General features: G+C 43.0%; 1 protein-coding gene across 1 annotated transcript in view; it reads left to right on the top strand.

Moving 5' to 3' along the window:
• MCF2 (MCF.2 cell line derived transforming sequence) overlaps positions 1–12,823 on the top strand; it is an 88,450-nt gene that overhangs the window by 72,993 nt on the left and 2,634 nt on the right. Inside the window, exons 23-29 of the mRNA XM_088664431.1 lie at positions 2,462–2,554; positions 3,207–3,285; positions 4,135–4,198; positions 5,344–5,450; positions 5,870–5,982; positions 6,723–6,835; positions 9,498–9,598. Of these exons, the coding sequence (XP_088520557.1) occupies positions 2,462–2,554; positions 3,207–3,285; positions 4,135–4,198; positions 5,344–5,450; positions 5,870–5,982; positions 6,723–6,835; positions 9,498–9,598 (670 nt within the window). The remainder of the gene's footprint in view (positions 1–2,461; positions 2,555–3,206; positions 3,286–4,134; positions 4,199–5,343; positions 5,451–5,869; positions 5,983–6,722; positions 6,836–9,497; positions 9,599–12,823) is intronic.

The raw sequence follows: 12,823 nt of genomic DNA, 5'->3' as shown, positions 1-12,823 counted from the left end.
GAAGTGGAATATATCTAGGAAATTTTCCCAACCAGACAACAATTTATAAAGTCTAGGTTTATTGCCCCGCTCCCCAAAATGGTTTCATTTATTTATCTACCTTTATTTCAGATTCTTCTGTACCACTTTATGTCAGGCAGTTTTCAGAGTGGTTTGCATGAAGGTTTGCATCAATAATAATAAGCTCATAACAATTCCATTCCATTAACTGACAGTATAAAAGCAGACCCTGAGCCTCTTTTTAAAAGACCCTCATTCTGGTTTCATACTCATCAGCTTCTTGCTTCTGCCTTGGGTACCCAACCAGCCGTCTGCTCCTATGATAGTTCTGTCAGAATTTTCTTCTCACTGATTGCAGATTTGCAGTTTTCTGGTGAACTGCCTTTTGTTACTCTCCAAGCATGTGTGCATTTGTGTAAAGTCCTTCCTTTTTTCTCACAAGTCGAACATTTCATGGATTTGTAATTCCGGGGGAAATCCTGGTGTTACTTACATTTCCTTTGAGTGTAAAAGCTGCTTCATGCAAGGGAAGGCTAATTACAGTGCTGGAGCACCTGCTTTGCATGCATAAGGTCCCAGCTTCATTCACTGGCATCTCCATGTGGGGCTGGGAGAGTCTCCAGCCTGAAATGCTGAAGAGTTGTTGCCAGCCTGTGTAGACAATATACTGAGCTAGATGGACCAATGGTCTAACTCTGTAAAAGGCTTCCTATCTCCCGAGATTATTTCAGCTGAACTGTTAACAAAAATACAAATGTTGGCTTTCAGAAAGAGGGTGGAAGATCTTAACTTAAACTGTGTACTTGCCATGAATTGAACTGAAATATCATCTCGCCCCTCCTATACCTGATCGATCACTGTTCTCTGCAGATGAAAGGACCAGCGGCGCTGTCCGGTCCACCACTAGGTCTGGGGAACGGTGAACCAGCCCCCTCCAAAAAAAGTCTGCTGACCCCTGCACTAATGCAAGCACCTTGAATTAGAACCAGATATGAACTATCCAACATAGCAGATGCTTATGTGAGATAATCTGGTTGCTAAATTCTGGACCAATTCAAGATTCCATGTTGCCATTAAAGGGCAGGCCCACGTAGAGCACATGGCAACAGCCCAGTCTGGAAGTTACCAGAGCATGGAGTCCATTTCTGTGCAAGAGTGGCTACAGCTGTGAGAAAAAGGCACCCTAGCCCCCAAAGCTGGTGGTACAGCTTGTATTCTCAGCAGTGCCTGGAAACCAATTTTGCAGAAACAAAACTTAATTGGCAAATGGCTTCTTGTGTCCCTGAGGCTGCCTTCCACAGCTGATGATAGCCATGCCAAGAAGAGAAAACAGAGAGGAAGGAACAGAAGGTTTAGCCAGGTGGCCTCATTGCTTTAATGTCTCAGGCCACCTGGCAGTATTGTTCTTTGCACATGGAGAACATAGAGTGTTTTATTAAGGGTGAACAATGGGAACTGTAAACTGAACATCTATTTATAAACAGCTTACTCATATTCCTAATGAGCAACTAGTTTGCCTGGGTTCTTAGCCCCCTTCAACCTGGGTCCCTAAGGGCATGTAGATCTAGTAAACTAGCTGCTTAAAGGGCGTTCATAATGCTGGCCAGAAGGAGGGTGGAGAGAGCCAGTGTGGCGTAATGGTTAGAGTATTGGGCTGGTACTTGGGAGAGCAGGGTTTGAATCCCCACTCAGCCATGAAGCTCACTGGATGACCTTGGGCCAGTCACAGTCTCCTAACCTAAACTACCTCACTGTTGTGAGGATGAAATGGGGAGGACCATCTTGAGATCCTTGGAAGATAAGGGTGGCTTATAAATGTAACAAATAAATAAAAATAAATAATGCCATGACCCCTAATTCTAGCAATGATCTGGACATGGAGTCAGAGGCTTCAGGGGCATCAGATGAGGAGTCTGGTGAGCTTCAGGGGTCAGAGAAGATGGTATTACTGCTGTCCTGAGTTTGGGTCTACATGAAATGTTGGAGCCCCACAAGAGGGTGCAGAATATTTGAGTGCTCCTTCCTCCATGGCAGGGGCTCTGTTTCTGACAAGGCTGTTAACTATTTATTTATTTATTGCACCTTTATTTCCCACCTTTTCTTCAAGGAGCTCAAGGGTAGTGTACTTGGCTCTCTCTTCTGCCTGATTTCAGCCTCTCACAACAACCCTGTGAGGCTGGGAGAAGGTGGCTGGCCCACCAAGGTCACCTGGTGAGGTTCATGGCTGTGTGGGGCATTTGAACCTGGGTCTCCCAGGTCCTAGTCTGACTCTCTAACTACTACACCACCGCTGGCTCTCTGTAAAAGAGATGCACTCTCCCATTCAATGGAGCCCCATGTCAAGGCATGCAGAAATATAATGCAGCCCACTTAGATTGTCTGACCATCACTGAATCACTATGGGTGCTGCTATTATTATTATTATTATTATTATTATTATTATTATTATTATTATTTTTAGATGAGCGCAGTTGGGATCACTGAAAATGTGAAAGGAGACCATCGGAAGTTTGAGATCTGGTATAGCGGTCGGGAAGAGGTCTATGTTGTTCAGGTTTGTTTTGCTTTTGTAAGGATTTTCCTTTTTTTTCAGCCAGACCATTGGCTCCACCAGGTGGAGTTACTGCAGCATATTCATGACTCTTGTTTGCACCCATATGTGTCCTGCAGGACCAGACCATAGGCATCCTATTGGCAACTGTGGGAACAGGACGCTGGACTAGAAGGGCCTTCCTTTGGCCTGATCCCGTAGCCAAATACTTCTGTTGTTCTTATGATATACTGCCCTCAGCCATGGAGGCTTCATTTGCATTGTCATAATCTCCACTGGCCTATCTAGTGAATTTATCTCATCTTTTTTTTAAAGAATCTGATCTAACTGGTCTTCCTCACGTCTTTTGCATGAAGCTCATTGGGTGACCATCTCTCAGTCTATCCTACCTCAAAGGGTTGTTGTGAGACTGAAATGGGAGGAGAAAACTATGCATGCTGCCTTGGGCTCCATGGAGGAAAAGGTGGTATATAAATGTACTCAATCAATCAATCAAATTGGATGAATAAATTATGGGATTGTCAACACCTTTTCTTTTTTCCACACCACCCTTTGGTTGTTTTTGGGAGGGGCATGTTTCTTAACTTCTGATAGCAGAGAAGTGATTGTTCTTTGTCCAGAAGGACTTCAAGGCAGTTCTCTCTTCTTCTGTCAGGCACAAACGGTTGACCTGAAGATGGCATGGCTAAATGAAATAAGAAAGGTTTTGTTCAAGCAGCAGGAACTCATCAAAGGTACCTTGGAGGGTGGACCTTCTGGACTTCCCTGTCGTGAATAGCAGGGGTGGTGTGTCCTGTTTTGCCGCTTGAGGAGAAATGGAAAAATGCCTCCCCCTGCTGCTGTCCCGCTGGTACCAGTACAACTCTCTCACCTGCGTTGTGCGACATCAGCAAAGTTTTGTGAGAACTCATGCATTTCCATTCTGACATTTATTCCAGGATTCAGATACCTGGTATGTTCTGCCCCAGGTTAATTCTGGTCAGAAATTCAAATTCTGGGATGCAGCTTCTGAGTGCCTGCACCTGAAAAGCAAAATATTAAATAGGGTTTGTTTTAACTTGTAAAATGGTGCATTGATGGAATTATGTTGTAGAACAATTTTGAAAATTAAAAGAAAGAGAAATAGAATGAACTGCTCTTTCAAAACATTTGCAGTTTAGCTTTCCCCTCTGGAAAAATCTCCAAACACTCATTGGGAATCCACTTTGCAAATCTGAGGTAAAGTCTGATTGAGATAGAATTTGTTTTCTATTCATAGAATATTTTTTCCATCCATAATCTGCAAGCTTGATCTTTCTCCAGCCTTCAGACCACAAAACATATTGTACCCCTGGTTGAGATGAATAGGTGGCACTGGAGAAATTTTAATTTAAACCCACATTTACCAAGAATGAGGTCAGCATGCAGGGCTAGTTAAAAGGGGAGGTCCATAAACCATTTGCCTGCTGCATCAAGCCAAGGATTTATCTGCTTCAGGATTTTGAGTCCAGACCTAGGCACCTGATGGTCTCCATCACCTAACTTTGTGAACATTTGCCTGATACATGACAAAAAGCTAATCCATATCTGCATTATATTCACAGTTGAGAAGCAACAACCTCCTTCATGTACAGACCAGATCCAACTCTCCCCTCCTCTGAGTGATGGGTAAGTCAGCAGGGCCTGAGACAAAATAGCTAATTTCTGCCCATCAGGATGCTGGGCTCCACCCGGTCCAATCCTTTCCTTACATTTTTATGTATTTACAGTATTATTTAAATCTGTATGCAACTTTTCTGTATAAATATGCCCCAAGTGGCCCCTAAAATGTGAATCAGTGTATCGTTACATTAACATTCAGACACTACAGTCATACCTCTGGTTACGTTCGCTGCAGGTTGCGTACATCACGGGTTACAAACGTGCCAAACCCGGAAGTGCCGGAACGGGTTACTTCCGGGTTCAGCCATTCGCGCAGAATGATGTCACGCGCATGCGCAGACGTGCCAAATCGCGTGACAAGCATGTGTAGATTCGGTGCTTCAGGTTGCATACTGCTCTGGTTGCGTACGGGGCTCCAGAATGGATCCCGTTCGCATCCAGAGGTACCACTGTACACCATTTCAAAACAGAATTCCAACATATAGTAATTCGGTTTCAACTGAATAATTCAGTATGGACATTGTAACATTTTAAAGTAATCATAAAACAAACTATCCTTAAACTGTATCAATTAATGACAGATACAATAAACATTCCAGTGCAATTGCATGCCAGCAGTAATATAACCAGCAGCCACTGCGGGTACAAAAGCTAACCAAGTGTATATAAATTATTGATTGGATTTATAGACTGCATTTCTGCCAAGGCAGGTATGATAGCTTGCAATTTCAAAATATTAAAACAAAAACGTAAGTTCACAAAGGCTAAAAAAGTTAAAGTGTGCATAGTTCCTAACAGCTTAACCGTATATCATGGAATACATAGCAGTTAATAAAACTATACTGTACTATAAAGCACATGAATCATTTATAGGGGCTAAAAACTGAAGTGCACCTATTTCATAGCAGCTTGATCATGTAAAGTGCTAAAAATACAACTCTCACCCACTGCTTTTGATTGTATCTGGCAAAATCGGTGGAGAGCTTGGAGGAACTGCATCAGGACACAGAATGGGAGGGGGGATTAGCACCTACACCCCCACTGCATATGCTTAGGAATGGACACCACATTGGTATTGCTGGGATTACCTGCTCATAGTTTGGTCGGTCTTGTTGCCTCAGTTTCTCTAAACAGACTCTGTGTGTTTTCAGAAAACAACCAAGAGCCTCCATAAGCTCAGAGGAAAACGATTCTGAGCGTACCAGCCCCGTGGCCTTGGAGAGCGTGGCTTCCTCACCGCAGAACAAGCCAAGCAGGAGTATGTGCAGCTTGATAGCATCTTCTTCATTCTTTGGCCCAAGTGTGCAATTTTCTCTGTGTTGCCTGTGTAAATCTCATCTTTTCTTCCCCAAATGTATTTAGGGACACCTGTCCATTCTCCAGCTAGGCTGAAGTGTGTTTTCCCTAGTCACACATCTACATATGGGGGGGAGGGGGGCAGCAAGCGAGTGCCTGCCCCCGATGCATGCCCCATTTCTGGTTGCACCCACCGTCCCTAGGAGGCATACAGGAAAAACCCAACCTTCAAGTGTTGATGGGGGCTCCAACTTCCACCATCCCCAGCCAAGTGGTTTGGGATGATAGGAGCTGGAGATTCTCCATTCCGGATTTTGTAGTAATGTTCTACAAGTGACCTTGTAAGCAGTGGTGATCGTGTATCCCTTTCTCCCCATGCAGCTTGGCCAGGAATGTCTCATTCTTTGGAAATCTGCGAAGGACTTGATGATTGGTCCAGCCATAACTACTTCTTGACGTGTTCTGACACGGAAGAAGAAGATGGGAACCAGTTGGTTAGTTGAACCATTTGAACTTTATTGATTTATTTCCACGTAGGAATCACTTCCTATAAAACATCTTGGTGTCATTTAACAATAAAAATATCAACATCCATGAATCACAACTGGAATTGCTCCTGTTATATTTTCCCTTTTTTGTGATGGCTCTGTACCTGTAACCTGTTGTTGTGATTACTGTTGATATTTTTATTGTTGTATCCCCTTTATATTAAATTCATTTGTAATTGATTTTTTAAAAAACAACAACCTCCCAATTATAACAATTTATCTAATAATGACTTGAATAGCAGATTTTGTACCTGACACAGACACACAAGTTTGCAGAACACACATACCAGATTCATTTCAGGTGAATGGTATGTTACTGGGAACTCGGCATTTCTGAAGCTACTCTGTGAAGCATGAGACATTGGGCCCAGTACTGCTGCTTCTCCCCTTTATTGAATAATAACAACAAACCCCTCTTCCCAGGGGAAATTGCACTTTTGTGCAGGAAATAAGGGTCTCCTAAGAGCTCTCAGCACTCTTAATAAACTACAGTTCCCAGGATTCCTTGCAGGAAATCATGATATCATAGTGCTTTAAACACACAGTGCAGATGTGGCCTGGCTCTAATTAGATTTGGAGTATGTGAGAGGGTTTATTTATATATTTTTGTAAGGGGAAGTTTGGCATCCTGGGAGGCTGGAACTGCTCTCTGGAAATAAGCCATATCTTTGTTCCTGGTGTCTCAGTTCCCAGGAAAATATAAAGCCCTGGCAGACTGCAAGATGAGCAATTCAGAAGACTTGCTAGTGAAAAATGGGGATGTGATTCAACTATTGCATGAAGATGGAGAAGGACAATGGTGAGCACCCCAGATCTTTTTCAGCAACAATTAAGGCAGGTGTTGACATTGATAAATAGGTACCGCTCCAGCGGGAAGGTAAAGGGTGTTTCCATTTGCTGCTCTAGTTTGCCAGAAGCGGCTTTGTCATGCTGGCCACATGACCTGGAAGCTGTACGCTGGCTCCCTCGGCAATAATGCGAGATGAGCGCTGCAACCCCAGAGTCGTCCGTGACTGGACCTAATGGTCAGGGGTCCCTTTACCTTTACCTTTAAGTTAAATTCACTCCGCTGTAAGCTTGTTCCGCTGGCAAAATGTTTTGTCCCAGTAGAATGTTGTTGCCCAAGAGAACACACAAGCACATTTCCGATAACTTTGTTGCAAAATAGATTACACAATCTGTGGTGCAATGAGTTTCTGCTAGTGCAGCTGTCACACTGGATTCCTCTGCGATACCTGCACTGAAACTCACTCCCCAATAGCAGACAGAGTGTTTGTTTTCCCAGTGTGTTTGTTTTGGCTTTATGTTGGCTGCTGTTGTATTTACAGTCATACCTCGGTTTAAGTACGCTTCGGTTTGAGTACTTTCAGTTTAAGTACTCCGTGGACCCACCTGGAACGAATTAATACACTTTCCATTACTTTCAGTGGGAAGGTCACTTCAGGTTAAGTATGCTTTAGGTTAAGTACAGACTTCTGGAACCAATTACAGTCATACCTCGGGTTAAGTACGCTTCAGGTTGAGTACTCCACGGACCTGTCTGGAACGGATTAATCCACTTTCCTTTACTTTCAATGGGAAAGTTCGCTTCAGGTTAAGTTTGCTTCAGGTTAAGTACAGACTTCTGGAACCAATCGTGTACTTAAACCGAGGTACCACTGTATTCTGAAGTTTTGTCTCGGTGTGATTTCATTGAACTTTGGTACACTGCTTTCTGATCCTCACATGAAAGGCAGTATAGAAATAGCTTCAATAAACAAACAATGAGAAGTGAAGAGGGAGCTGTAATCTCTTGAATCTGGTAATATGTTGTTACTGCTTTCAGAGGTGTAGCCATGTCGGCCTGTGCTGCAAAACCAACTAGGAGTCTTGTGGCCCTTTATAGAGATACATACTTTGATAGATTATTTAGTTGTTTAATTCCTATATTTAAAATATCTCTAAGCGGTGTACAGGAAATTGAAGCAGCAACAGAAAACTTAGACAAAATATTACGAAAATCCGCACAGGGCAGAGGGTCCTTCCTCAGGCTGCCCACAGCTGTGTCCCATTCACCTTCACTCTCCACACCCAGTTCCAAGTGCAAGACATTGGATGAATTTACTCACAACACACACACACACACACACACACATCATATCATACATAGATAGTAGGTAGACAGATAGATGAGAGACCTGAGTTAAATAGGAATAAGATTCAAAAGCACAGCCTGTGGGAATTCAACTAGCTCAATGCTGTGCTAAGCAAACCTACAGCAACTAAACTTAGCATTACTGATGAAAATGGCAATATAATTTGAGCTTAAGTAGCTTTGAATATACAGTGGTACCTCGGATTACAGACGCTTCAGGTTACAGATACTTCAGGTTACAGACTCCACTAACCCAGAAATAGTACCTCAGGTTAAGAACTTTGCTTCAGGATGAGAACAGAAATCGCATGGTGGCGGCGCAGCGGCAGCGGAAGGCCCCATTAGCTAAAGTGGTACCTCAGGTTAAGAACAATTTCAGGTTAAGAATGGACCTCCAGAAAGAATTAAGTTCTTAACCCGAGGTACCACTGTAACGGCTTCCTGTTTCACTGCCATCGTTGAACTACTCAGCAGTGCTGAAAGGTGATTGTTCTTTCACTAGTTATTGTCAACACTATGCTCACTTATAATAATAATTTCCCCCAGCCACTCTGGGCGGCTTCCAGCATGTATTAAAATAGCTATAAAATGTCAAACATTAAAAACTTCCCAATACAGGGCTGCTTTCAGATGTCTTCTAAAAGTTGTGTAGTTCTTTATCTCCTTGGCACCTGATGGCTCTAACTGGGTTGCCACAGGCTGTAACATGCTGCTGACGTGCTGTTGACTCTGTGCTTTACATACCCCACCCACCTCCTTGTGTATTCATTCACTTGCCAACTGATATCCCACTCCAGAGGAAACTGAGTTGGACCTAGAGCTCAATGTTGTCTCCTCCAAATTTCCAGCGCTACCTGGAGATACCAAGGATTGAACCTGGGATCTTTTGCATGCCCTCCAGGTGCTCTACCATTGAGCTATGGCCCTTGCCTTATGGATCTGGGCTCTAGTCTTATGACTATAAGAAGAGCAAGGGCAAAGGCCCATCTAAGCCAGCTTCCTGACCTCAGTGGCCAACCAGTGGCCCAAATAAGAAGTCAGCAAGGAGGACATGAGTACCTTGGTCTTCTCCCCACTTGTGCACTGTGGTACCTGGTATTCAGAGGCAAGCTTCCTCTAACACTGGTGGTAGCACAACACCATCATGGCTCATAGCCATCGGTTGCCTTGTCTTTCACGAGCCTAACAAGTTAGCCTTTAAGGTGCCATAAAACTGTGTTTTACCGTAGTTTAGTCGTCCTGCGTGCTGTGTATAGATATGCAAACATTGGTTTTCTTGTACACCTTTTTAATGCATATGTTTTCTTTTCTTTTATCATCTTAAAAGGCTGGTCAAAAACCTCAACCGAAGAAAAGAAGGTTGGGTGCCCATCAATAGTTTGCAAATCATTCTCGGGGACTGTCGTGTTCGCCATGCCCGAGATGCAGGTATCTCACTCTGAGTGTATCTCACTCTGACTGTTTTGGAACTGGAATCTGCAGGAGTTTGGAGGCACTGGCTGCTTTGCATTGGCTGCTTGCTTAGAGGAAATCCTGGCTTTCGCCACAGTTTTTTTGAATTACGCTGAGCAGGGGAGAAAAATCAAGTATCTGAATTGCTTCAAAAAGTTATCAGTAGTATGATACAATCTTTCCCCTCTCCTTTTCATTTGCTTACTTTGATTTTACTTCTTGCAAATATGGAACTGCCAAATAATAATAATAATAATAATAATAATAATAATAATGGTAATAAGTGCTAAAGGCAGGAGACTTTAACATCTAATCCAGGCGAACATGTAATCACTTAACAACTAACCACCAAACAATAGACATGGCTGCCAGGACACACTTGTTCCCTAGTTCATGGGAACCTGCACACACACATTTTCCCCTGCAAATAATGAGGACTAGAAACATGCTGGCTCATTCAAAATGACAGCTAATATGTTCAGCTAAGATTCTGTGTGAAAAACCTGACTCTACATAGAAAGGCTGGACTTTTCATCCATGCTCCAGTGATGGCCACACCATTCCTCTGCACTCAGTTAATTGCAGGTTGTTATTTTTTTCTTTCTGAGTAGAAAAAATATATTTGATCCAGTGCTAATGGCAATAGCAAGTGACAGAGGATGGGTGGAGGCAGAGACCTGTGGGTCTTAGAAAGAGAGCTGCATTCAATAGAGAAGCGTATCTGAAATCCTTCACCTCTTGTTTCTAATGGGATACCTTTTGTTTACTCCCCAGTTCTTTTCCTCTTACGATTCAGGGCCTTTTGGTGTCACTGGGCACACTGTCTCTTTTGAAATAAGGGTTCATTTGTCAATTTATTGTTTTTTACACTGGGAGAGGATAAAGTGCAGACAAAAGCCAGGAGATAATGGTGGCATTAGGACATAAACCTAAACAATTGTTTAGCATTAGGAGAACAAGCACTTCCCCCTCACTTCCAGCATGATCCTGAGGAAGAGGAGACCCAAAGTCTTCACTTCCATTTTAAATTAACCACTGTTTAGTGGTTCACACAAATCCTAAACTGTGTTTATCCTAATTATAGTTAGTCGGAACAAGCCAGCTTCATAAACCATGGTTTGAAGTTGACTAGTTTCAACTAACACATAATTAGGATTAATCACTCTTTGTCTGCATGTAGATGACATTGTCAACTCTTTTTCTAAAATCTAAAATGGAAGAAAAAGTTTCCCAACTTCACCTTGTTGCTATCCCGGGGTTGAGGGCAGACAGAGGAGAGAGAATTGCAAGGTTCACTGCAGCTTATTCTTGTAATGCTAAACTATGGTATAGCCTTGCATCCAAACCAATCCACCTAAGACTTATTTATCTGAGATTTTCCCACGTTCAAGTGAAATTCCTGGGATCGCCTCTTTAAAGGATTAGGTAATATGCAATATGAAAAACTTCTGCCTGGGACCATAGGGAGCCAGTCAGAGCAGGCAATGCTAGTTATATAGATATATGGGCAGTGTCTACACATCAAAGTAAGCCATAACCCACAGTTTACCATTCACAAGCAAATCTTACCAGCTCCACTCTTCCCCACTAGCATGTGGGGAAAACAAGACACAATTGCTGGCTTGCCATTACACCTGAACCAAAGAACCATGATTCCATTCGCACATGCAAAGTAGGATTGGTGAGCTAAGAGGAAACCTTGGTTTATCTAAACCAGTGTTTTTCAAACTTAGGTCTCCAGGATTCCCATCATCCCTGACTACTGGTCCTGCTAGCTAGGGATGAAAAGTGTTGTAGTCCAACAACAACTGGAGACCCAGGTTTGAGGAAACACTGATCTAAATGCTTTGTTTGGAGTGAAACAAGCCATAACAATTCGTTTGGATACAACACTAACCGGGGAAGAGTAAAGTGGGCTCAGTTGGCTCACAGTAGACACAGTAAGCTAGCCTGGTGTGTCATGGTAAGAATATCACACTGGGACCTTGGAGGCCAGGGTTTAAATCCCCACTCAGCTATGAAGCTCACTGGGTGGCCTCCTAGCCTATCTTACAGGGTTGTGAGCATAAAATGGGGAGAAGGAGCAGCACACACAGCACCTTAAGCTCATTGAGGAAAAGGTGGGAATATAATAAAAACAAATAAAGGCTTGTCCTGCTGGTCAAAATGTGGCTGGTTCCTTACCTGCTGTAAAGCAGTCTCTCATGTCCACATGCTTTATGCTCCATCCTTTATATCATATTCAACCAACAAGTAGCACTTTTAATAAGAGATCTCCCCCCCCCCTTAACTTCCTGCTCTATTCTGCTTTCAAATGAATTTTTGCATGCTGCATTAATTCCATGCTTCCATGACCTTGTGGCCTGGCATCTCGAAGTCCTAGTTCTCACTTAAATGGTCATGGTTCGGAATTAATCCCACCTTATTATCTTTTATGCCAAAGAATGCACAAATGCTACGGATTGCCTAATCTTGCCTAGAATCGCCAAAAGAAAAAAAAGTTGACCTAACGCCTGATGGGCTGCAATTCGTAAACCAGGGTCTAGGGCCGTAACCTTGACAAATATATTGTAAGATATGTCCAGAATTCAAGGCACCTAAGAAAGAAAGTATGGCCAGCTTGATGGCATCTCAATAGGAATATTGGGTTTACTCCCTCTGGGAACTGACAGCTGTTAATAGGCCAGTTTGGTGCATCATAATATATATTGCCATTTTATTAAATCTCCGATAAGAGTTTTGTTTATTGGGAGGGTCTTGGCCCAAAACCTTGTGTTAACAAAGCGAACTTGCCTTTTAGCTGGTCTTTGGTGGTTTGATTCAGTTAGGGGAGGGATTGCACCCAACACCAGTTCTACTCAGTGTAGACCCATTGAAATGAATGGACATGATGAACGTAGGTCCATTAATTGCGTTGGGTCTGTCCTGAGCAGCTGGAGACAACTATGGGTTTATTTCCACTTTTCACAAGCGTGCTGGATAATGTTTTGCAATTATCGATGGGGTGGGTGGGGGTGTGTTCGGGGAAAGGAATTGTAGCAGAACCTCAACCAGTCAAATTGCAAAGCTATTTAAATGCACTGGATTGCACTCTTTATGCACTTTAAGTTGCGTGTCTATGTAGCCTTAATGATTTGTGACTGCTCTGTGGAATGCAAAGTTGTTGAATTGAGTTTTCTCTTATTTGTTCGTTCTTGCTGG

This window comes from Zootoca vivipara, chromosome Z2 (assembly GCF_965207765.1).
Source record: "Zootoca vivipara chromosome Z2, rZooViv2.hap1.1, whole genome shotgun sequence".
NCBI lineage: Eukaryota > Metazoa > Chordata > Lepidosauria > Squamata > Lacertidae > Zootoca > Zootoca vivipara.
The sequence above is the reverse complement of the archived record's forward strand: the minus strand, read 5'-3'. Positions and strand labels throughout refer to the sequence as shown.